A 26,837-nucleotide genomic window follows, 5' to 3' on the forward strand; every position below is an offset into this window, starting at 1 on the left:
AATCCTTCTGGTCAGTTCAATGGAAAAGCTGCCTCCATTTCGATATGTATAAAGCTTAGTCTATTTCAATTAACGGTGTATGGAATATAAAATAAACTAACATTTTCAAACGTATTTTTAAAGTGTAACAAACTATTGAGAGCTCGTAGGTATGTTCTTATTAAATTTTATAATTAAAATCTGTTGTGAAATTACTTACCACGGATAGACCTGGTGAATGTAGGTGGTATGGGTGACGCTTCGAAGCTAGGGTACACCTTCAAGTTGGCAGAAGTATTCACTGATCCATTTTCATTCTCAACCGTGCAACTGTATTCGGCAGAATCTCCTGGCACTGCGTTCAATACCTCTAACGTAATCAGGCCGTCGATAAACTTAGTTCTGTACTTCAACTTATTGTCAAGAACCACTCCGTTCTTGTACCAAGTGATCTTAGGATCGGTCGAAGACAGCACACTACACGTCAACTTGACCCTCGAGCCTTCGACAGCAGTTCTATCAGTCAGGTAAGTTGAAAACACAGGCTTCCTCTTATGGTCTCGTGACATACCTGAACGCTTCTCCGAAATCAGACTCCTGACTTCGCTTAGGGCTTTAGACCTGTGCCTATCAATTCTCTTTTCTGATTCAGTTCTATCAGACTGCGGGGGCATTGAGGACCGTAGTTGGGAGTCCAGCACAATCGTTTGAGCTTTGTATATCGTTGCATTCTTTCCTAAGCTCCTACTATCTCTTTCCGTATATTTTTCATGTTCGAAAGCCTTTTCCCTATAGCCCGAAGGCCTTAAGAATTCCATAGTATAGTCCCTGTGGTTGTGGTCAACGAATTTGGTGCGTTCTTCTGTCTTTTGACGAGACGGTTCGTATTGATACTCTCTGATGTAATGATCGTCTCTCTCCGATTTGTGTTCTACATCACCATTTTCACCAGCCTTGTGTTTGTCGGTCGGTTCGTAACTTGCTTGTACTTTCTTCCTAGATTCATAGGTGTCTGTTTCAGTCTCACGGTGCCTATCTTTTCGAACTGTTTCAGTTCTTTCAGTTTCTACCGTCCTTTCAATTTCTTTTTTGGACACATCAGATTGGGCCTCTGTTTTGAAACCTGATTCAGTATCGTCCTTCGATTTCTTCTTAGATAGCCGTTTCTTTAGTTTACCATCATCAGCACTTTTCTTTCTTTCTTGTTTGTCATTATCTAATTTACCATCCTCTTGAATAGCTTTCTTTTCAACGTGTGGTTTCTTAAGGTTTGATTCTTCTTTGGCTTCTACTGTATCAGTTTGTTCTACTTCCTTCTTAATTTTTTCGTCCGTATCTTTCTTGGTCTTAGCCTTAGCTGCGTCCTTATCTTTCTTGACTTTGGCTTCAGCGTCTTCTTTTTCTTTCTTTGCCTTAGCCTCAATCTTTTCTTTATCCTTCTTAGCCTTATTATCGGCTTCCTCCTTTTCTTTCTTTGCCTTAGCCTCAGCCTCTTCCTTCTTCTTCTGAGCCTTAACATCGGCTTCCTCCTTTTCTTTCTTTGCTTTAGCTTCGGCTTCTTCTTTTTCTTTTTTAGCCTTAGCTTCAGCCTCTTCTTTCTCTTTCTTAGCCTTAGCTTCGGTTTCTTTTACCTTTTTAGCCTCAACCTCTTCTTTTTCTTTCTTTTTCTTGGCCTCTGCCTCTTCCTTTTCTTTAGCTTCAGCTTCAGCTTTCTTTTTCTTTTCTTTAGTTTCTTTCTTTTTCTTCTCGGCCTGAGCCTCAGCATCTTCCTTTTCTTTCTTAGCTTTGGCCTCAGCCTCCTCTTTTTCTTTCTTAGCTTTAGCGTCGGCTTCTTCTTTTTCTTTTTTAACCTTAGCTTCAGCCTCTTCTTTCTCCTTCTTAGCCTTAGCTTCGGTTTCTTTTACTTTTTTAGCCTTTGCCTCAGCCTCTTCTTTTTCTTTCTTAGCCTTGTTCTCAGCTTCCTCTTTTTCTCTAGCTTCGGCTTCAGCTTTCTTTATCTTTTCTTTCTTTTCCTTTTCGGCCTTTGCCTCAGCATCTTCCTTTTCCTTCTTCACTCTAGCCTCTGCTTCATCTTTCTCCTTTTTAGCCCTAGCTTCGGCTTCTTCTTTTTCTTTCATAGCCTTTGCCTCGGCCTCTTCCTTTTCTTTTTTAGCTTTAGCCTCAGCCTCTACCTTTTCTTTCTTGGCTTTAGCCTCAGCGTCCTTTTCTTTAGCTTCGGCTTCAGCTTTCTTTTTCTCAGCCTTAGCTTGTTCCCTTTCTCTCTCAACTTGAGCCTCCGCCTCTTCCTTTTCCTTCCTAGCTTTTTCTTCAGCCTCCTTTTTCTCTTTCATAGCCTTAGCTTCAGCTTCTTCTTGTTCTTTCTTAGCCTTAACCTTTGCTTCAGCCTCTTCCTTTTCCCTCTTAGCCTTAGCTTCGGCATCTTTCTGTTCTTGTTTAGCTTTAGCCTCCGTTTCTTCTTTTTCTTTCTTAATTTTAGCCTCAGCCTCCTCTTTCTCCTTCTTGGCCTTGGCTTCAGCTTCCTGCTTCTCTTTCTTCGCCAGAATGTCAGCTTCTTCTTTTTCTTTTTTGGTTTTAGCATCAGCCTCTTCCTTCTGTTTCTTAGCTTTAGCCTCCGCCTCTTCCATTTCCTTTTGAGCCTTAGCTTCAGCTTCTTCTTTTTCCTTTTTAGCTTTAGCTTCGGCTTTTTTCTTATCTTTCTTAGCCTTAGCCTCGGCATCTTCTTTTTCTTTCTTAGCGTTAGCTTCGGCTTCGTCCTTTTCTTTTCTAGCCTTCGCCTCGGCTTCTTCCTTTTCTTTTTTAGCCTTCGCCTCGGCTTCTTCCTTTTCTTTTTTAGCCTTCGCCTCGGCTTCTTCCTTTTCTTTTTTAGCCTTCGCCTCGGCTTCTTCCTTTTCTTTTTTAGCCTTCGCCTCGGCTTCTTCCTTAGCCTTAGCCTCAGCGTCTTCCTTTTCTTTTTTAGCCTTAGCCTCGGCTTCTTCCTTTTCTTTTTTAGCCTTAGCCTCGGCTTCTTCCTTTTCTTTTTTAGCCTTAGCCTCGGCTTCTTCCTTTTCTTTTCTAGCCTTAACCTCAGCTTCTTCCTTTTCTTTTCTAGCCTTAGCCTCGGCGTCTTCCTTTTCTTTTTTAGCCTTAGCCTCGGCTTCTTCCTTTTCTTTTTTAGCCTTAGCATCGGCGTCTTCCTTTGCTTTTTTAGCCTTAGCCTTAGCCTCGGCTTCTTCTTTTTCTTTTTTAGCCGTAGCCTCGGCTTCTTCCTTTTCTTTTTTAGCCTTAGCCTCGGCTTCTTCCTTTTCTTTCCTAGCCTTCGCCTCGGCGTCTTTCTTTTCTTTTTTAGCCTTAGCCTCGGCTTCTTCCTTTTCTTTTATAGCCTTAGCCTCGGCTTCTTCCTTTTCTTTTTTAGCCTTAGCCTCTGCGTCTTCCTTTTCTTTTTTAGCCATAGCCTCGGCTTCTTCCTTTTCTTTTTTAGCCTTAGCCTCGGCTTCTTCCTTTTTTGCTTTAGCCTTAGCCTCGGCTTCTTCCTTTTCTGTTTTAGCCTTAGCCTCGGCTTCTTCCTTTTCTTTTCTAGCCTTAGCCTCGGCGTCTTCCTTTTCTTTTATAGCCTTAGCCTTAGCCTCAGCGTCTTTCTTTTCTTTTTTAGCCGTAGCCTCGGCTTCTTCCTTTTCTTTTCTAGCCTTAGCCTCGGCGTCTTCCTTTTCTTTTTTAGTTGAAGCCTCGGCTTCTTCCTTTTCTTTTTTAACCTTAGCCTCGGCTTCTTCCTTTTCTTTTTTAACCTTAGCCTCGGTGTTCTCCTTTTCTTTTTCAGCTTTAGCCTCGCCTTGTTCTTTTTCTTCCCTTACTTTAGCTTCCTCTTCCTCCTTTTCTTTTTTAGCTTTAGCCTCTGCCTTTTCCTTTTCTTTGTTAGTCTTAGCCTCAGAGTCTTCTTGCTCTTTTTTAGCCTTTGCTTCAGCCTCCTCTTTGTCCTTGATAGCCTTAGCCTCGGCTTCTTCCTTCTCTTTCTTAGCCTTTTTCTCAGCTTCTTTCTTGTCTTTCTTAGCTTTAGACACGGCTTCTTCTTTTTCTTTCTTAGCCTTAGCCTCGCTTTCGTCTTGTTCTTTCTTAGCCTTAGCTTCAGCCTCTTCTTTTTCCCTCTTAACCATAGCCTCAGCCTCCCCCTCCTCCTTCTTAGCCTTCGCTTCAGCTTCTTCTTTTTCTTTTTTAGCCTTAGCCTCGCTTTCTTCTTGTTCTTTCTTAGCTTTCACCTCAGCATCTTCTATCTCTTCCTTAGCCTTAGCTTCGTGGTCATCTTGCTCTTTTTTACCCTTTGTTTCGAAATCTTCCCTTTCCTTCTTTTGTTTAGCTTCAACCTCTTCTTTTTGTGCAGTCTCCGCTTTTTCTCTCTCTTGTTCAGCCTTAGTTTCAGCTTCTGATTTCTCTTTTTTGACCTTGGCATCTTTCTTTTCTATATCCTTCTTTGCCATAGTTTCGGCTTCCTCTTTTTCCTTTTTAGCCTCATCCTCAGCTTCTTCCTTTTCTTTCTTAGCCTTGGCCTCAGTTTCTTCTTGTTCTTTCTTAATCTTGCTTTCAGCTGTCTTCTTAGCTTTAGTTTCAGATTCTTCCGTATCCTTAAGTTTTGTCTCAGCCTTATCTTTCTTGGCTTCAGCTACGGTTTCTTGTAATTCTTCTGTAGGCTTAGTTTCGTCATCTTTTTTCTCTTTCTTACTCTTGATTTCAGATGTTTTCTCCTCTTTCTGTAATGTACCTTCGGCCTTTTCTTCACTTATCTTTTCAACAACCAACTCGCGTTCTTCCTTAACTTCAGCAACAGCTTCTACTTTATCTTTGGTCTCCTGTTGTTTTTGAACCTTATCCTCAACTTGCGATGCTTGCCTCTTCTCTTCTTCCAAGTCACTTTCCTTCTTTTCTGCCTTCGTTTCAGATTGCATTTCTTCAATATCTTCCTCCTTCTTAACATCTTCTGATACTGGTTCAGCTTTCTTTTTACTCTTCTTAGGTTTTTCATCTTGTTTAATCGTATCATCCGTAGCTTGTGTCTCTTTCTTTGAGGCATGTTTTTGTTCAACTTTCTCAGGTTTAGTCTCAGGTTCTTGTTTTTCTGTAATCTCTTGGACTTCAGCATCTTGTTTTGCTTTCTTTTCTTTTGTCTCTGATTTCTTTGTCTTTTTCTTTTCTTCTGGCTTATCCTCTTTTTCTTCTTTGGCACTTGTTTCTTCTTCAATAGCTTGTTTTACTACAGGTTCTGTGACTACTTGTTCTTCCTTGCTTTCCTCTTGAGATAATTTCTTAGCTGCTTTCTTTTCTTTGGTTTCAATTTCCCCTAATTTATCGGCCTTGTCATCGATTTTCTTATGTACATCCTGTATTTCCTGTGACGTTTCTTGTTCAACAGTAACCGCTGCTTCTTTATCATCTTTTTCTTGTGAAATATCCGTTGGTGTGATTTCAGATTGCTCCTTCTCTTTGACATCATCCTTAGAAATACCTGATGTTCCTGGTAATTCTTGTTTTTCATCGATAGCTTTCGTCTCATCCTCGACTTTTGCTTCTTCTTTCTGCTTCTTTTTCAGTTTTTTATCTTTCTTTTCTTTGCCAGATTCGTTAGGCTCTTTGGTTGTTGTTGCTTTTTCTTCAACAGGTTGGTCTTCCTTTGGTTTTTGATCTTGTGCGGCTACTTGATCCTCGGGTTTGGAAATATCTTCTTGCTTTGATTCTTGTGACACTGCTGTAGTAGTTTCTTCTTTTTCCCTTTCTCGTTGTTCAGTTTCTTGGAATAGTAACGCCTCAGCACCATCCTTTACAGCACTTTTGTCTACTACTTTGAAAAGTTCGTCCTCTTTCTGTTGTGCTGTAACCACTTCTTCAGATTCTTGCTTGAGTACTTCTGGTTCTTTTTCTTGAGACAAAAGCTCTTCAGATTTAGCGACTACAACATCTTTATCGTCTGATTTACTGGTAGATGGAGTACTGGGCTCTTGTTTATCCCCGGTTTCTTTTTCTTCAACCTTTTCAGCGACGTCCGCAGCATCTTCCACCTTAACCTTTTTACTCTTTTTCTTCTTTTCGACTTTCTCTTCTGCTTTCGCCTCAGCTACTTCTTCAGAAGTTGATTCCTGCAATTTTGGCGATTGAGACTCTTCTGTGCTTTCCTGAGTTGTAATCTGTTCTTTTTCGCTGGCAATGGCAGAAGTACTAGCTTCTTCGTCACTCTTGCTTGGGGTTTCTTTAACTTCTTTGGTGTCTTCTTTACTTTCTGGCAGCAATACTTCCTCTACTTGCTGTACGCTCTCCGTTTGAACTATTTCTTCCTGCTCTGGCTCTTGTCTCGTAAAGGTATCAAGTTCTCCCATGCCTTGTATTGCAGAAATTGCCTCCAATGCTATTTCTGATACTAAATCTGAAGCGATTTGTTCTATCTGTGTTTCAACGCTCGGTTCTTGAATGAGGACTTTCTTGTGAGATTGTTCAACCTCTTCTTGGACTCCACTGGTTCCGGGAGCTTCTTGTGTACTTTCTTCTTCAGCCTTAAACTCAACCAGTTTGACAGACTTTTTCTTAGGCTTAGAAGTGTCTTTCGGAGCTTCTGTTGTTGCCTCTTCTTGGGCTATCTGTTGACTAGCTGTCTCAGTTTCCAATAGCTCTGCTTTCTGGGCTTCAGTAGAAGCTGTTTCTACAGTAGCTTGTTGTAAGGCTGCTGATTCAACATCTTCAGTAATTTGGATTTCTTGACTTGGAATATCTTTCGTTTGTTTGTCTTTTTCAGACTTAATGAATTCTGTAACACTTAGTATCTGCGATGACAATTCCTTGAAAATAGGTATTTTCTTTTTAACTTCTAATGTGACACTTGATTCTATACTGAATAAGTTTTTGTTGACACATTCTAGTAGATGGTTTACTTTGATGGTAGCTTCTACTCCTAATAATGAGGCTTGAGGCACCAAAACCTCGCCAATATTTGATTTGAGCTCTTCAAGAATTATTTTCGTAAATGCGGCATCACCCGGCAATCTAGCAGTTTTATCCAAATTTATATAAAACTTAATATCTTCGAAGTGGTTAAGTACTTTACGTAGAGATTTTGAGAACGTCTTCCAGTTTTGTTTTTCACTTTCATCGACTTCAGAGATTGATGATACATTTTTGATTGAACGCAAGAGAATTTCTGAAGGTTTACCATAGTTTTCAAACATGTACCTCTTTTGTACACTAGAAATTGTACCTCTCATATTGGATATACTTCCATAGACAGAATGAATTGCAGTTAGAATGCTATCTCTGGTATCTACATTCATGCTAGCTTCAGTAAGTTCTTTCTCAAGTGAGAAAACTTTGTCTTCCAAAAGATCAAGGTTTTGGGTGATATCCACACCTTTCTCGATCAAAACATCAGCATTACCTGTGAAGCTTAGTTTCAACGATTTGATTGTGTCTGTAAGGGTGGTAAGTCCTGTAAGTATACCAGATATGTCACCATCCTTGACTTTAATTTGTGAAGCTAGTTGCAGTAGTTTTACTGTTTCATCAGCTTCAGCTGAGCACTTTTCTAGAATAGTCTCATTTGACACCTCGACGGCCTTTACTTCCGTGGCGCGAACTTCTTGTGTTTCATTCATGTTGTTGACGAGCAGTTGTAAAGTTGCACATGCTTCTTTGAGTAGTTCAGGCGGGCTATCCTCATTAATCTGGAGCTGGACACTCCTCACGCTGCACTCTAAGTCCTCAAGAGTCTCATTGAGAGTGTCATTGGCTGCTCCGTCGTAATCGCATTTCAGTTTGATGATGACTGTCTGAACTTCGTCCAGGGCATCTTTGAGTGATTCTGTGTCGTCTGCGTCTCTTACAGTAGCTACGTTGATCTTGTCAGTCACTTCTTGAAGTAAAACTTCTAGTTGCTTCATCGAGTTTTCTTCAAATTCTTGCAGTTCAACTGTAAATAAAAAAGAATGATAATTTTTGGAAACTAAGTAACACATTAATTATGTGAATGAGAGGATTTTATAAAATTAATCGAATAACAAAATCAAATCATCACCAACAATACAGTTTACATAAATATTATATTATAAAAGGTTATTCGTAACTAAACGCATCCTCGCAATGCGCTAAAAAGACATTAAAATGCAAACAACCGAACAACAAAATGTTCTATCAATCATATTCAATGTTTTTAGAGATATTTCGTATGTTGCACTCTAAAAACGTAAAACATACCAATTCTAGCAATTGCAACCTTCCAGGTGTTTCAAAATTATTTCTGATCACGAAGCGAATATCTATTATTATATAAGCTAAGCGAATATCTATAATAAAAACGAAGCAGATATCTGATATTATACGAAACACTTTTTTATACCATCAAGAAGAATCAATGTCCAAAACTAAAGTTAAGATAGACCCTTTTTCTTAACTTTTATTTTGGCTCAGGGTAAATGTGGTACAGAGCAAAAACTGACTACGTATAACGTGTCTGGTAAATAGTATTTGCTCGACTTGCGGCACTGCCGTGCCCCCAGATTAGGTTCACCCAAATAATATCAATGGCAAAACGTGGGCGTATTTCACACAGCTCTGTTAACACCTTCAGGTACAATAAGCGTAATAATAATATATTATGGATATAGAATATGTAGATATTCACATTTTGCCAGCTACCGGATAGATTTTATTAGTATCTATCTGAAAATTAAAAAATCTACAGTCGATCTACAAATAGAACTAGCATTCAATTCATAAAAAAACGAACATCTTTGGACTAAACTCACACACGGTCATCTGAGTCCTAACTGAGCAGAGCTTGTGTAATAATAAGTAGATAACTGATTAATGTGCACATCATGTTTCTAAAAACACCTTCGTAATTTTTATTCGATTTATAATGTGAATGCAGAATGAGAAAGTAAGGAAGGTTTGTTATGCAAGGTAACTGAATAATCAATAGTAAAGTAATAAAGCATTTCAACTTGTTCGTAGTATCTACTAGGGATTTTGTATTTTTTGGATAACTCACAGTATTGGGAAGTTTCGAAATGTTTCAGGAAATATTGTAGTCGATTGGTTCCATAAGAGGGCATTGCAAAAATGTTGCGAAATTTTCGAGCGGCATCGACTCTCAGCGAAACTTACTTTGATTTTGTAGTAAGAATAGGCCTTCACAATGCTTATGCGTTTTTTGTAGAACATTGCATTTTTATTTTTGAGAACAGTCGTACCTATTACAGATATATAATTTCGGAAACGGTATAGTACCTAATAAGAAAAAGTACAGCAACTTTTAACAACAGTTAACTATTAATTTTGAAGTCGAACTATTTGAAGTCGTGAAATGTCCTCAAAACACTTTTATTTTTCAGTGAGACACTGTAATTTCTTTTTACTAAAAACTAACCGGATACAAGTTTTAATTTGTAATTTTTGTAATTATACTTTAATAAAAATACTTTTTTAAACAAAGAATAACGTGACATTGTCCCATACTAAAAAAAACTCTTATTCTCAAAACTTTCTGAGTGCCCTGTTATCGTTACTGAATTTTAAATCAATACTAGCAATACTGACTCACGTAGGTTTGCTCGCGTATAATTTTTTATTACATTTTTTTTCCCTTTAAACAATAAAGAAATCGACTTCTCTCGAGTGGAAGCAACATTCTCTGTATCATGTGTATTTTATAGATTTCAGGATTCTTAACTAAATGCATTGAACATATTATATGTTTTTACTTGATAACATGAGATAGATATTAAAAATAAGTTAGAGGTAGGCGCTATCAATTTAGTATTTTTTAAAGAAAATATTTCGATTGAGGTAATTCTTAGTTTTATAATAACATTTGTTTCGGTACAAAGTACACAGCCGGTATAAAGTTTGGTACATTCGAAAGTCTTTTGATTTTGGAACTCAGTTGTTTGCATTTTAATTCTACTATAGCGCGCTGTAAGTGATATGTTGGGTTACTAATTAATCTATGAGACTTTCTTGTTTTTAGACAGGGCTAAGACGATCAATTGTTTAGCACAATATTTTCGACCACTTTGGGCTTGTGTCAAAAAGTAGGCAAGAGTTTCACTTTGAAAAGCATCGAGGATTGTTTTATGTGATTGATTTATAAGGAAATACAATTGTTTGTTTGAATTCAATGTGTATTATTTAATAATAATCATACTGTTTTTCAAATAAGCGCCGTGTAATCTCTGATTAATAATAAAGTAGTTTATGTCATAATATTCAATCAACTTTGAAATTGTTCATGAGGGACAAAGACAAAACACTGTAAAACTAGCTTACACGACGGCACTATAGCTGTTATTTGGCAATCAAAATGTGGCAATGTGACTTACCTATCTCCGCAGACTTGAGCACTTGCGGTATTCCAGATACGATAGCTGTCTCCAAATCTTTCTGCAAATCTGTTATGACTTCGGACACCTTTTGAAGAGTTTCTGGTTTGATAGCGAGTTCATCAGCGCTCTCCAAGGCTTTGCTATGTAATACAGACAAGGCATCTTGCAGTTTCTGAGCTAATGCAGCCTGTTCTGTCTTCGCCCCTTCAATTGAGCTAGCTTCTTCGGTACCAGCAAACTCAATGCTCTCTTTTAAAACCTTCGCTAGCTCTACAGTCTCTTTCAACTCCTCTGAATGTGTCTTCACAGATATATTCTCAACCAGTTCCGTAATTTCATCTGATATAAACTCCCCAATATGTTCAATGAGACCTCCTTGTTCTGAAAGCAAATTAACTCTAATTACTTAAAGCAATGATTGTTGGCAACACCGAAAGCGTGACTTACAGCCGCTGTAAAATCATATACTGTGCTAGTAGTGTGTTTGTGTGTGTATGTATGTGTGTGTGTGCGTGAGAGTGTGTTAGGTTTAACGCGTAAATAAGCCGATTTTTCCGTACTTGAGTTATATTTTTCGATTTCAATAATTTGTGTAGTTAATTCTACGAGATGAATGACGCAAATAGATTGTAAACGCATTAAGTATAGTTATCGCAGAAAGTAAATATTTAGGAGCCAGATGAGTGAGTATGATCCAAGTCTAACACATGACTAAATAGTTTGTTTCGTTACCGGTTCCTTCTACCGAAGACTCTACGATATCATCATTGCCACTATCAGTTACTTTACCAGATGGTTCGACTCTGAGATTGGATTCTTTCACTACTGTTACTAGTTCTAATGTTGAACTAAGTTTTTGAGTTTCAGTATCGCTAGAATCGAGTTTAATTGCTACCGTTGGTTGAATTTCTTGCAAAGGTATTTCGGGTTCTATCACAACCGGCTCAACTTCATGTAAAGCTCCGATTGTTTCTTTTTCACCTTCTACAGGTGCAATTGACTGATCGGTTAGACCATTATTTTCATTGATTATATTTTCAGTATCTCCCAAGATGATTGGTTCGCTTTGTAGGGCTACGTATTTTTCAGAGCTTTCAATAATATCTGTGATTAATTCCTTTGCTGTGTCTTCAAACGGTATCAATGAATCCAATATAACAGCTTCCGTTTTGTCTGTCAAGTGATTAACTTCGTCACTTACGTTAACTATTTGTGGTAGGACTTCGTTATCGACGGCATTTTCTACTAACACAGTTTCAGACTGTTCACGAGCTACCGATAGTCTTCGTTCTAAATTGGGCACCGCAAGTTCTACATGTTTCTCTTCAATCGGTGTAACTGATTCCAGGACTAGCGGTTGTGAATTGTCACACAATATTTCAAGGCTACTTGGAACTTGTGTCTCTACAGCTGCCTCTTCCAAAACCGCAGGTGGTGCTACATCCTCTAAGACTACTGGTTCAGATTCATGAACAGCAACTACTTTGTCAGAATCTTTGATGACATCTGTTATAATTTCTTTAGCTACATCTTCGAAAGGCGTAAGGGATTCTAAAACAACAGACTCGGTTTTATCACTCAAGTTAGTAGTGTCATCGAGAGCATCAACTTTTTGTTCCTGAAGCTCATTATCGGTGACATTTTCTACTAACACAGTCTCAGACTGTTCACGAGCAACTGATAGTCTTCTTTCTAAATTAGGTACCGCAAGTTCTGCATGTTTCTCTTCAATCGGTGTTACTGATTCTAAGACTAGTGGTTGCGAATTGTCACTCAATATTTCAAGATTGCAAGGAGTTTGAGATTCAACAGCTACTATTTTTAAACCAGCTGTAGTTGCTATGTCCTCTAAGACCACAGGTTCAGATTCTTGAAGAGCAACTACTTTCTCAATGTCTTTGATGACATCTGTGGTAATTTCTTTAGCTAAATCCTCGAAAGGAGTGAGGGATTCCAAAACAACAGGCTCAGTTTTATCGCTCAAGTTTGTAGTTTCATCGAGAGCATCAACTTTTTGTGCCCGCAACTCATTATCAGTGACATTTTCTACTAGCACAGTCTCAGACTGTTCACGAGCAACCGATAGTCTTCGTTCTAAATTAGGCACCGTAAGTTCTACATGTTTCTCTTCAATTGGAGTTACTGATTCCAAGACTAGTTGTTGTGAATTGTCACACAATATTTCAAGGCTACTTGGAACTTGTGACTCTACAGCTGCCACTTCCATAACCGCAGGAGGTGCTACATCCTCTAAGACTACTGGTTCAGATTCATGAACAGCAACTACCTTTTCAGAGGCTTTCATGTCATCAGTTATAATTTCTTTAGCTATCTCCTCGAAAGGTTTGAGCGATTCCAACACGACAGGCTCAGTTTTATCGCTCAAGTTTGTAGTTTCATCGAGAGTATCGACTTTTTGTGCCTGAAGTTCAGTATCGGTGGCATTTTCTACTAACACAGTTTCAGACTGTTGTCGAGCTACAGATAGTCTTCGTTCTAAATTAGGCACAGCTAGCTCTACGTTCTTCTCTTCAATCGGTGTAACCGACTCTAAGATTAATTGTTGAGTATTATCACTCAATATTTCTAGATTGCACGGAGTTTGGGATTCAATAGCTACCATTTCTAAATCAGCTGTAGTTGCTATGTCCTCTAAAACCATAGGTTTAGTTTCTTGAAGAGCAACTACTTTCTCAGAGTCTTTGATGACATCTGTTATAATTTCTTTAGCTACTTCCTCAAAAGGTTTGAGAGATTCCAAAACGACAGGCTCTGTTTTATCACTCACGTTAGTAGTTTCATCGACAGCATCAAGTTCTTGTGCCTGAAGTTCAGTATCGGTGACATTTTCTACTAGCACAGTTTCAGACTGTTGTCGAGCTACAGATAGTCTTCGCTCTAGATTAGGCACAGCTAACTCTACGTTCTTCTCTTCAATAGGAGTAACTGACTCTAAAACCAGTGGTTGATCATTATCACATAGAATCTCAAGACTGCAAGGAGCATATGACTGAGCAGCTGTGGTTTCTAATTCTTTAGAAGCAGCAATGTCTTGTAAAACGAGTGGTTCTGATTCTTGACTAGCAACTAATTTCTCAGGATTTTCATTTGTTGTTAGTTCTTTAGCTGTATCTTCGAACGGTACTAGAGAATCTAAAATAACCGGTTCGGTTTTATCACTCAAGTTTGTAATTTCGTTATTAACATTAACTTTTTGCGCTTGTAACTCATTGTCAACAGCATTCTCTACTAATATAGCCTCAGACTCTTGACGGGCGATGGACAATCTTCGCTCAACATTTGGTACAGCAAGTTCCGTTGTACTTTCTTCCATTGGGACTTCTGATTCTAGTACTAAAGTCTGCAAATTATCATTCAAAGCATCAAGGTCACTAGAAACTTCTAATTTAATAGCTTTGGTTCCTAAATCAGACGGAGATGCTATATCTTCTAAGACAATTGGCTCACATTCTTGAAGTGCAACCATTTTCTGAGAACTGTCAACAATATCTGTAACTATTTCTTGAGCTACATCTTCGAAAGGTGTAAGAGAGTCCAAAATCACCGGTTCAGTTTTGTCGCTTAAGTTACTGACCTCATTGGTGACTTCTACTGGTTGTGCCTGTATCTCATTATCAGTGACATTTTCTACCAATAGAGTTTCAGATTGTTGACGAGCTATGGACAATCTTCGCTCGACGTTTGGTATAGCTAGTTCCGTCGTACTTTCTTCAATTGGGACTTCTGATTCTAGTACTAAAGTCTGTAAATTATCATTGAGAGCATCAAAGGTATTAGAAACTTCTAATTGAATTGCATTTGTTTCTAAATCAGACGGAGATGCTATATCTTCTAAGACAATTGGCTCGCATTCTTGAAGAGCAACATTTTTCTCAGAGATAACATCAGTTAAAATTTCTCTAGCCACATCCTCGAAAGGTGTGAGAGATTCTAAAATAACTGGTTCACTCTTCTCACCCAAGTTGGTAGGTTCATTAATAGCATTGACTGTTTGAGCCTGAAGTTCAGTATCAACAGTGTTTTCTACTAAAAGAGCTTCAGACTCTTGACGAGCGATTGACAATCTCCGTTCCAGATTAGGCACAGCTAGTTCCAAGTTATTTTCTTCGATTGGAGTTACCGTTTCCAATACAAGTGCCTGTGAGCTATCACACAGAACTTTCAGACTAGGAGTTTGCGATTCTACAGCAATTGTTTCTAATTCTACAGAAGGTGATATGTCTTCTAAAACCACTGGTTCGTGTTCTTGAAGTGCAACGACCTTTTGAGAGCTTGCATCAACATCTGTTATCGTTTCTTTAGCTGTATCTTCAAAAGGTATGAGAGAATCTAAAACGACTGCCTCCGTTTTTTCACTCAAGTTGGCAGTTTCATTGACAGCATCGACTGTTTGAGCCTGAAGTTCGGTATCAACAACATTTTCAACTAACAATAGCTCAGACTCTTGTCGGGCGATTGACAATCTTCTCTCAATATTTGGTACAGCAAGTTCCACATTATTTTCTTCAATTGGCACTTCTGATTCTAATACAAGAGCCTGTAGATTATTATTTAGAGCATCAAGACTAATAGAAACTTCAGATTCCACAGCTGTTGTTTCTAAGTCAGCTGAAGATGCTATATCCTCTAGAACAATAGGCTCACATTCTTGTAGAGCAACAATTTTCTCCGAGTCTTTGATAATATCTGTCATAATTTCTTTAGCTACATCCTCGAAAGGTGCAAGCGAATCCAAAACTATCGGCTCAGTTTTATCACTTAAGTTAGTTACTTCATTATTGACATCAAGTGCTTGCGCTTGTACCTCATTATCAACAGCATTTTCAACCAATACTGTATCGGTTTCTTGACAGGCACTTGATAATCTGCGTTCAATATTAGGCACAGCAAGTTCAATATGTTTCTCTTCAATCGGCGTTACTGATTCCAAGATTAATGGCTGCGAATTATCACTCAATATTTCTAGGCTACTAGAAACTTGTGATTCTACAGCTGCAGCTTCTAAAGTTGCAGGGGGTGCAACGACCTCTAAAATTAATGGCTCATCCTGAACTGCAGCCGCTTTCTGGGAACTTTCAATAGTATCTGTGATTGTTTCTTTAGCTACATTCTCGAAGGGTGTAAGAGAGTCTAAAACCACTGGTTCAATTTTATCACTCAGGTTGGTAGCTTCGTCAGTCACATCAACTTTTTGTGCCTGCAGCTCATTATCTACAGCATTCTCTATTAACACAGTCTCCACTTTCTGACAGGCACTTGACAATCTGCGTTCAATATTAGGCACAGCAAGCTCTATATTTTTCTTTTCAATCGGTGTTACCGATTCCAAGACAAGCGGCTGTGAATGATCACTCAATATTTCTAGGCTACTAGAAACTTGTGATTCTACAGCCGCAGCTTCTAAAGTAGCAGGCAGTGCAATGACCTCTAAAATTACTGGCTCATCTTCTTGAAGAGCAACAATTTTTTGAGAGCTTTCAATAATATCTGTAATTGTTTCTTTAGCTACATCCTCGAAAGGTGTAAGAGAGTCTAAAATCACTGGTTCAATTTTATCACTCAGGTTGGTAGCTTCGTCAGTGACATCAACCTTTTGTGCCTGAAGCTCATTATCAACAGCATTCTCTACCAACACTGTCTCCACTTCTTGACAAGCACTTGACAATCTGCGTTCAATATTAGGCACAGCAAGTTCAATATGTTTCTCTTCAATCGGTGTTACTGATTCCAAGATCAGCGGCTGAGAATTATCACTCAATATTTCTAGGCTACTAGAAACTTGTGATTCTACAGCTTCAGCTTCTAAAGTAGCAGGCGGTGCAACGACCTCTAAAATTACTGGCTCATCTTCTTGAAGAGCAACTATTTTCTGAGAGCTTTCAATAATATCTGTAATTGTTTCCTTAGCTACATCCTCGAAAGGTGTAAGAGAGTCTAAAATCACTGGTTCAATTTTATCACTCAGGTTGGTAGCTTCGTCAGTCACATCAACCTTTTGTGCCTGAAGCTCATTATCAACAGCATTCTCTACCAACACGGTCTCTACTTCTTGACAGGCACTTGACAATCTGCGTTCAATATTAGGCACAGCAAGCTCTTGACATTTCTCTTCAATGGGTGTTACTGATTCTAAGACAAGCGGCTGTGACTTATCACTCAATATTTCTAGGCTACTAGAAACTTGTGATTCTACAGCTTCAGCTTCTAAAGTAGCAGGGGGTGCAACGACCTCTAAAATTACTGGCTCATCTTCTTGAAGAGCAACTATTTTCTGTGAGCTTTCAATAATATCTGTGATTGTTTCTTTGGCTACATCCTCGAAGGGTGTAAGAGAGTCCAAAATAATTGGCTCAGTTTTATCACTCAGGTTGGTGACTTCGTCAGTCACATCTACCTTTTGTGCCTGAAGCTCATTATCTACAGCATTCTCTGCTAACAACAGTTCAGACTCTTGACGGGCGATTGATAGTCTTCTTTCAACATTTGGAACAGCAAGTCCCATAGTACTTTCCTCTATTGGCAGTTCTGATTCTAATACGAGAGCCTGAGAATGATCACTTAAAGCGTCAAGACTGCTGGAAACTTCTGTTTCAACAGCTGTTGTTTCTAAATCAGCTGAAAATGCTATGTTTTCTAAAACAACCGGCTCACATTCTTGTAGAGCAACAATTTTCTCAGAGTCTTCAATAATATTTGTTACAATCTCTTTAGCTACATCCTCAAAAGGTGTAATGGAATCTAAAACTACTGGCTCAATTTTATCACTTAGGTTAGTAACTTCGTCAGTAACAGACACTTTTTGTGCCTGAAGTTCATTATCAACAGCATTCTCAACTAACAACAGTTCAGACTCTTGACGCGCGATTGATAGTCTTCTTTCAACATTTGGAACAGCAAGTCTCATAGTACTTTCCTCTATTGGCACTTCTGATTCTAATACGAGAGCTTGAGAGTTATCAGTCAAAGCATCAAGACTGCCTGAAACTTGTGTCTCAACAGCTGTTGTTTCTAATTCAGCTGAAGATGCTATGTTTTCTAAAACCACCGGCTCACATTCTTGTAAAGCAACAATTTTCTCAGAGTCTTCGATAATATCTGTTACAATTTCTTTAGCTACATCCTCAAAAGGTGTAATGGAATCTAAAATAACGGATTCTGTTATATCGCTCAAGTTCGTAGCTTCATCAACATGTTCAATATTCTGGGCTTGTAGTTCATTGTCCAAGGCATTCTCTACCAAAACCGTCTCTACTTCTTGGCATGCATTTGACAATCGTCTTTCAACATTTGGCACAGCGAGTTCAATGTTCTTTTCTTCAATAGGAGTGACTGATTCTAAAATTACAGGTTGTGTATTATCACTTACAATAGTAAGACTGCTAGGAGCTTGCGATTCAACAGCCGTAGTTACCAAGTCTGTAGCAGAAGCTATATCATCTAATACCAATGGTTCCGATTCCTGACAGGCAATAGGTTTGTCAATGCTTTCTAATGACGGAACTGCGAAAATTTCTCCGGTATTTTTTTCGACAGGAGTTAAAGATTCCATCACCATATGTTCTAAGTTCTCGCCTAACACAAAATCCATGCTTAGCCCTTCTGGTGATATATGTGTATTAATATCGGATACTTTCAAAACGTCCACTTCATTAATAGGTGCCACTTGTTCTAATACAATTGAAACATCTTCGTTAAGAGCATTGTTCTCTTTAGAAGATGGTTCAATACTTTCTGTAGCTTTTTTGTCATGGTCTTCAACCTGTTCCAAAGCTATTACAGGCTCTTGAACCAATACAACCTGTTTTATATCCGAACTAACAGCATCTTGTTGAACTGCAGTTGACGGTTGTACGGTTTCAATAGAGGAAACAGATTCTAAAATTATAGATTCAGTTTCTGTCAACTGTTCTGTTTCTACAAAATCTGGCGCAACAGACTGTAAAGCAGATGACCCAACGAGAGTGGTAGTAGAATCTTCAGAAAGTATTTCAGAAACGTCTTGTTTAGCTAAACTAAGTTTATTTGAGTCATTAGAAACAACGCACATTTCAGAAACGTTTTGCCCAACTAAATCGATTGTACCGACTTCAGTAGAAACGATATTATGAGTATCATCACTAACAGTTTTATCAGTAAATGACCCAGGTTCCAAAATGTCTGGTTGAAGTGTTTCACCAGTAGTAGGCTGAGTTGAAATGCCTTCATCTATCGCAATATTATCACTGTCTTTCAACCCCTCAGTAGGTGTTGATTCTAACGATACTGAAATGTCACTAGATTGTGAAACTAATGTAGTTTGAGAAATATTTTGTGGTGTAATCTCAGAGTCACAAACTAACAAAATGTTATCACTCGGCTGATCTTCAAGTTTCTTCATAGAACTTTCAGAGTGTGTGTCTGAAAATTGTAAGTGTACTTGAATATTTGTGTTTTAAAACGTGAGTACAAGCATTAATTCTGGCTAATTTTACTGGAAAATATTATTTTTATTTTTTAAATAGATTGTAGCTGTTAATTTTTTACGTTTTTTATTTGCCGCATTGTTTTAAAATGTTATTTTCAATATGTAAGTCGCGGTTTATTAATTATTTGTATTTTTAATTATGTATAATACTTTAAATGTATCTATATTTTAACGTTACTATATGTAAGTGTTTTATTAATAAGCGTGGCAGTTTAAAGTTACGTAGATTAAACAACATAATATTGTATCTAAACCGTTTATGTTCCATTAGCAGTATTACATTATACTTAGTGCAGTATTCTACTCCATTATAAAATAAGGAAGAAATAAATCTGAAATATCCTTTATTGATTCTTTAATCGAAACTTTGCGTCGCACGGAAATGAGACACAAAGATTGACCTTTGAACAATCCACAAAGTATCTCAGTTATTCAAATCTTCCATCGTTTCATGTCTTGAGTAATTTGGTTATATAATAAATATTATTAAACTAACTACGACAACAATACATAGGCTAAAAATATCGGAGATCTTTACCATGAATTATACTTTCGACCACTGAATCAGTCACATCATCTTTTTGTAGTAAGTTCGACTTTTGAGCACTTTCAATGTCGAATTCATCATGACCTGCCGATGCTTCTGGAGCTAACTCTCTTACATTTGTATCGGCTAAACTTGTAAGGAGAGTAGACAATTCATCAGCAATACCAATAACACGATACAACTGTGTATTCGTTATTTCAGTGCTATCTAAAGCAGTCAGTTGTAAGACTAGCAAACTGCTATGTAGATCTTGTGCTAAGCGTATAGTTTCGACATCCAGTGGTTGCTCTTGATCCAGAATTTTGAGCAATTTTTGTGCGTTTTCTATTAAAGTATCAAAATTCGTGTTGCTTGTTAACGCAAGATTTTTCACTGTACTAGTTATGTCGTCAGATAAGAACTGACGTAGAACATCTGGAAAACGACGTACATATTTTTAATATATTATTTTCTACAACTTTTATTTAACTACTGAGATTAGAAAGAAGGAAAGATACATCACGTTTGTATTAGCTATGCGATTTATAATACTACGATGAATTAGCCGAATTATTCTAAAGAAAATTACTCTACAGTGCTTAAGATTATACTTAAGAAGCGTCGTTCAGTTTCAACTAATATTTTGAACACGCGAGACTCACTGAAAGTTTTGCTCTACTCTCAACTTTGATTACAGTGTAATTACCTACATAATACTAGCGGCCGCCCGCGACTTCGTCTACGTGGACTTTAGTTTTACCAATTTTTACAACACGATATTGTTAAAAAAGTTTTCCTTCTTGTTACTTCCTTCGGGGGAAATTCCAAAATTGTTTCAAAATGCTCTCTTAGTACTTCCCTTCACTTTTTAAGGAATCTTCATGCCAAATTTCAATTTTCTACACTCAGTAGTTTTGATTGTGCGTTCGTTACTCACGTGACGGAAGAGTTAAATATACTGGTTTTGATTAATTAAATGGAAATCTTAATCATTCTACAAAATATTCACAGGGCTAAGCTCTAATAGAACAAAATTTGCAACCCGTTTTATAGCGAGCCGCCACCTGCCACCCCAGTTCACCCCACAAACACCCAGATGAGTTATTGACCGGACGACTGATAGCACTGTGTTGTTGGTAACCACTATCACTCGCAATGCGTGTCGCAGGTTCGAATCCCGTATATTGTTCGGACTTTAGATATTTTTAGAAAATAGCGTTTTTTTACTGTCTGGTTGCCTTAATCCCAAAAATAGATTAGTTTGACCGAATGACTGATCTAATGATAGTATAGCACCTGCATACATTATATTTACGAGTATCTTATTGAATAGGATGACTTAATTTAACACACAGGGTCACATGTCGGACCGCATAGTGCCACACTTTTTGGAACCCTAATAGTCAACTTACAATAAAATGATTAATTATTACGTGAAATAACTACATACAAGTCAATACCTACAAATAATATATTATTTTGATCTATTCAAAGTTACCTAACGATGAAAATAGTAATGCATTTTCAATAATTCATCATTCACTTCTCAGTAGGTAAAATATTTTCAAAACAATCCGAAATTCAAAAATATTTGTGAGAAAACTTTCAGCGTGTCTATTTTTAACAAAGTTACTATCGAGTAAACGATCGGTTTAGAGAATTAGTTTATCTCGTTTCGCGGAATTTGAAATTTCATTTTTCATCTCTATATCAACCGAAGCGCTACTAAATTGTTAGTAAAGTGTATAAATAAAAGTGTGTAGGTGTAATAGTGTAAATAATATTAAAATGAAAGTGTCACATTGCATAGACTTAGTTTAAATTAGTATACAACTACTTATATCTAGGTTGTGATGCACGAACTACGACATCAAATTGCAAAATACTTAGGCATACAGTTGATATTGTTGTTATAATAGTCGCTTAAAATATAGCGTGAAGATGTATAATATACACTGATACATAGGCGTGCTTTTTATAGATATTTTTGTGAGACGTGCTAAGCAGAGTATCGACGAGTGGCAGTTAAAATATAGATTGCTGTTTTCTACTGTTTGCATTGAAATAACTGCACAATAATGTATGTACTATGAGGATCGTACTCGACCATACATCGAGTATAATGTTGTGTATTGAAGAGAGTGTTACATTTGTGTTGGTAACTATATAAATTTTGTGAGTATTTAAGTAAAACAATTCAAGGGAAATCGGCATTGGAATAAAAATATAAAACAACGTTTACGTAACGTACAAATTTCGGAGAAGAGCTGAGCAGAACTATTTTATATGTACATATGTATATCAATTTTAGTAGTTGTGTACTGACCAGTTGTATTTTAAGTATATTCAAGTGAGCAGTGTTCTAATATAACTGACTATAACTGGTGCATCTATGTTGAAAAAAAAAGATAAATATTGTGCAGTTATTATACCAAAATGTTATAAAGAATGAAAGAAAATGTTAATATAGCGTCATAACATTTATTTTGTTTACCGATGACAGTTTTCGACGAATCCGCTTGCTCGGTAACGTCTTTTGAAAGAATTTCTTCTATAGCTTTTTCATTATCAGTTAGTATAACACTTTCTGAAACGATCACTTGTTCGTTTGGCATTGGTTCTTGATGTTCAGTTACAATACTTTGGCTTTCTTTTTCAGGAATATCTTCAGGCTTCTGCGTCAAATTAGAATCTACCGTCTCTTGGACTATCAGATTTGTTTCAGTTACAGCAACGCTCTGTTCTGCTGTATCCGTAATTGTTTCAGTAATTGCAGCATCTTCCTTTGATATTTGCTCCTCTAATGGTATCGATTCTTCTACAGTCTTAGTACCAGCCGTTTCAATACCTTCTGTTAGAACTATTTGATCCTTTGCTATTTCAAGAGTACTAGTCTCTAAAGTTATTGGTGCTAATTCCTCTGAAACACTAACAGTAGTTACAGATACACCTTCTACAAGAGACTGCTCTATCTCTGCTGGCTTAGAATCGAGTAGTTCTAATTCTAAAGGTTTTGTTTCTTCACTTACTACAATCGAAGTAGTTTCGATACTACTTTCTGGTACTTGTTCTACAATAGCAGTATCAGTTACCGTGTCTTTGATTGCTAATATTTCAGTACTCTCCACTGGAGCAACAGCCTTTGTATCCAGTTGTTCTTGAAGAATTTGTGAAGCAATTGCTTTATCAGATTCTGACAAGTTTTGTTCTATAAGAGCAGTCTCTTCGGTACTGACTACAACAGCAGCTTGAACACCCTCTGAAACAGTTTGATCTGCCTGTTTCTGAGCCGACTCTGTATGTTCTAGAGGCTTAGAGTCTTCACTTATAACTACTGGTGTAATTTGAACTGCCTCAGTTGCCGTAACTTCAGTAGATGCAATATCACTTGCCAGTATTTCTTGCTTTAATTCAGATGCATCTTCTAAAGTACTAACTACAGCTGTTTCAAGAGCTTTCTGCTCATCTACAACTGCTTCTGATTTTACGTCTTGAGCCACTTCTGTTATACTTGGAACATCTTCATTAGCTTGTGGATGTTCTTGGTCAAGTGTTTTAGACTCTTTGGTTATAGTAGGAGTAGACGCGTCAATACTAGTAGTTGTAGTTTCCGTAACCGGTTGTTCTGAGGATTGTGAATTATCCTCAAGCAATTTTTCAGGCTCGGTAACACTGATTTGTGTTTCCTCAGCCTTTAATGTGTTGTTTGAATCATCGGTACTTTCTACAATTGAGCTGACAAGGCTTTGACCAATCTGTTCTGTTTTAAGATCAGATACGTCTTCTACCAATGTCTGTGCATTATCAATAACAGAGACTACTTTATTTGCATCTTCTGGAGTTTGTTCTACTACCGCCTTATCTTGTGAAATATCTCCTTGATCTAGAGGAATCACTACTTCTTCAGCCGTTACAACAGTACTAGTAATAGTATCTGTGCCTAATACCTGCTCGGTAACTGTTTCAGGAGTAAGTGTTTCTTGTTCAATCATCTTTGCTGCTTCGGTTCGAATGTCAGTTGTTGTTTCAGCTCCAACCGCAAGCATTTGTTCAGCAGTAGAGCTTACTTTTTCTTGGTCCATGGAAACAGCAATATCAGTCTCACTAACAACTTCAACTGCTGTTGATAGTTGCGTTTCTGAAGCTAATTCAGATGCTAATTGAATGATAGGCTTTTCAGTACTGTCTGTCGACTCTTTTGTATCTGAACTTGATGGTTCAATTGACTTTGGTTCTGATTTTGTTGCTAATTCTGAGTATTTTGCAGCTTCTACAGACTCAATAGGTGTCTCCTTGTCTTTACTGTCGTCAGTAGCTGCTGCTTGTACCTCAACCACTTCTGGGGTTTTGGTTTCTTGTTCGGTACTTTCCAACTTCTCTTGTGCTGTAATTATGTCAGTGGAAAGTTGTTCCGATGTTACTGAATCAACAACTACTTCATGTTGTTTTTCAGTTATACTTGTCTGTTTTTCATCTACAGTTTCTTTTGAAACATCTTGGACTATCTGAATATCTTGTTGTTTTTCAGGTTCTCCAATTAATATTTGCTGACTGGCCTGGGATGATACTACAGCTAAGCCTGATGATAGTTTCTCTACTACATCAGTCACTTGCTGTAACGCTTCTTCACCAACTACTGGTGTTAGATTACTAACGTTATCAGCAACTAACACTTGTACGACAGATAGAGCATTTTGCAACTTTCCTACTTGTTGTTGAACTTGTTCACTAACAGGTTTAACGTCTAAAGCTATTTCACTCGCTGTTAACTCATTTCCAGTGATGTTTTCCAATAATTCCTGAGCAGCACCAATCGTTTGATAAAGTTCATCGACCTTCAAAGTGGCAGATATTTGTTCCACAGTTTGTAAAACGTTATCCGAGAGTAACTCATTGATGTTTTGTATCAGTGTCTCTGAAATAATGTAAGTTTCATGTAGTGTACAGTTTTATAACTTGTTAATTGAAGTGTAGAAAGTGCGAAGTTCATGTGCGAGTGTATTTAATAGTGTAAGTGAAAGCTATAGAATGTAAAGATTATGTATTTAATTATATAAAAGTATACGCATTTTGATACCATTTAAACTACTATTTGTTATCGTTTATGTATTTCATGGTACGAGAATTTTCCGTTTTCATGCAGTCTTTTGTAACATATTTGTAGTATATTGAAAAAGGCTTAAAATTATATTAATGCCAGGTTTATAAGGAATGGGTGGATATTGGACGTGAAAATCGACAATGTAATAATAAGTAATGTAAACTAATATTAAAATGTGAATATACAATGAAGTCTTTATTGTGTTCATAGACGATTTATACAAATGATTTATACATGAACATACATTAGTCTTTTTCTAAAATTAATTCTACATGTATCGGAATATAAATGTTAACACAACATCGAGTTAGCATTGCTACAACTTTTAACATATTATTACCTATTGGCGCCTTCACGAGAGGTTCCTCAATTTGTTCCAATGCTTTCGCAGCTGTCGTTTCTTCCTTGTCACTTACCACTACTTGTTCGAGAGATATTTGCTCTGAGTCTTGACTTACTGCTAACTGTTCAGTCAAAACAATAGCAGGAGTTTCTTGTGCTTCGAGAGAGGTTTCAGCAGTTTCAACAACACTTATTATTTCTTCTTGAACTGCAACACTCTCAGCAGTAGTTTGTGTTTCACCCACAATACTCTCTTGAATCTCAATGATAGAATCTTTGGCAGAAACAGTTTCAGATTCAATAGTATCCTTCTGTTCTGCAACCTCTGTGGGTACAGCTTCTTCTAATTCTGTCGCTTTTATTTCCGCGGTTTCTTGTACTAATTGATCAAACTGTTCCTCTACTGTTTGATCAATGATATCTGGTTTGGCAATTACTACTGCTAAATCACCGCGAAGATTCTTGGTTATTTCTGCAACCTTTTCTAAACTATCTCTGTTGATAGATGTAATCTCTTCTAACGCATCTAAAGGCATGTCTTTAAACGCCGCAAGTGCGATGTGCAACTGTTGTGCCAACTCTGCCTGCTGAATTTCTACTTCTTTCTTGAGAACATCGCTGGTTTCTGCTTTTAATTGAACTTCAGAGACTTCGATGCTCTCGCGCAATTCTTTAGCAATATTTATAGATTGCTTCAACTCTTCAGCGTTCACAATATCGCACAAATCGTTAATAACTTCAGCTATATCATCTGATATATACTGGTCAATGTGTTGGACTAACGTATCTGTAAATACACAATTTGGTTTAGTACAAATGAACGCACAATTGCACTTTGAATAAAATTTGATGATTGAAATAAACTAATAAATACGTGACACAATATAAAATAATATTACCGATGGAAACTTTGGCTGCTTCTTCTGCTATCTCGGTCAATTCACCCTTTTCTATACTAGTCTGTGGTTCAGTAGAAATTGTTTCTTCAAACGGTACAACCTCACCTTCTGTCGTTACTTGTTCTTTAATTGCTACTTCAAGAGGTTCACTAACACCAACTTCAACTTCTTTCTGTGCTGCTTCCACTGGAATAGAACTAATTTGTTCTACAAGTACTGGTTCTGTGCTTTCAATAGCAACCACTTCTGATGGCCCTGCTTCAGACTCCTTCAACATTTCTGATGATACAAGCTCAACGTCCGTTGACGCCACAACTTCTTTGGATTCCGCAATCATCTTTTCTAACATTTCTGTGGTGGCAATCAGCTGGCCGGCAAGGAAAGGCACTTCTACAATACCCTCCTGCTCTAAAACTGTCATTTCTGTTTCGGTCGCGACAGGAGCCGATTCTGGTGTTGTAATTGAAGTAGTTTGTTTTTCCACTGGTTCCAATGTTTCTGTAGTTTCTGTTATAGGCTCAGAAGGTGCTTGCACTGCAACACGAACACCAGTAACAGCTACTAGATCAGCCTGTAACTGCGCAGTTACTTTAGCAATACGTTGAAGTACTTCAGCACTGAGTTCTGGCGCTAACTCCTGAGCACCTTCAAGAACTTGAACTTGCAATGCTGACAAGGCTGTTTGAAGTTTGTGTGCAAGTCTAGCTTGTTCCTGGCGTGTTTCAACTGTTTGTTCTAAGCTTACGTCACTCTCAACTACCGCTTCTGAAGCAGCGATACTCTCACGAAGCTCTTTTGCAATGTCCATTGTTTCTTTGACATCTTCAATCCTAATAATAGCCGATATCTCTTCGACTATTTCGATCAATTCTATGTACTGATCGATATGCTGAATAATCTGTTTAGCTTTTTCTGAAAATCGAATATCGGTTTAATATACGCGGATAGATAAATGGAATGGACGAGGTGCATGAGGGCGGTATAGAAGCTCAGTCAAAAAGTTGCAATATCCATTTTCTTTTTAATTCTTAAAACTGGTTGAAATTTCAATAAGTCATGATTTAAAAGTAAATAAAATGTTGGTTATAGCTTGTTATTAGCTAAGGAATTTGAAATATAACTAAACACTATTTCTTGCTTTAGTTATAACAATAATTATCCACTTCTAACAATTTAT

General features: G+C 37.5%; 1 protein-coding gene across 6 annotated transcripts in view; it reads right to left on the reverse strand.

Annotated features, from left to right (window-relative positions):
- LOC142986608 (uncharacterized) overlaps window positions 1–26,837 on the reverse strand; it is a 187,413-nt gene that overhangs the window by 25,133 nt on the left and 135,443 nt on the right. For 3 of the 6 annotated variants that reach the window (XM_076135138.1, XM_076135136.1, XM_076135137.1), the window contains 7 exons: window positions 25,661–26,572; window positions 24,760–25,548; window positions 21,813–24,233; window positions 19,331–19,753; window positions 11,040–18,725; window positions 10,305–10,688; window positions 200–7,894 (listed from right to left, as the gene is read on the reverse strand). In XM_076135138.1, coding sequence (XP_075991253.1) covers window positions 200–7,894; window positions 10,305–10,688; window positions 11,040–18,725; window positions 19,331–19,753; window positions 21,813–24,233; window positions 24,760–25,548; window positions 25,661–26,572 — 20,310 coding nt within the window. The remainder of the gene's footprint in view (window positions 1–199; window positions 7,895–10,304; window positions 10,689–11,039; window positions 18,726–19,330; window positions 19,754–21,812; window positions 24,234–24,759; window positions 25,549–25,660; window positions 26,573–26,837) is intronic. The other 3 variants (XM_076135140.1, XM_076135139.1, XM_076135141.1) reach the window with 3 other exon arrangements.

Source organism: Anticarsia gemmatalis, chromosome Z (assembly GCF_050436995.1).
Source record: "Anticarsia gemmatalis isolate Benzon Research Colony breed Stoneville strain chromosome Z, ilAntGemm2 primary, whole genome shotgun sequence".
NCBI lineage: Eukaryota > Metazoa > Arthropoda > Insecta > Lepidoptera > Erebidae > Anticarsia > Anticarsia gemmatalis.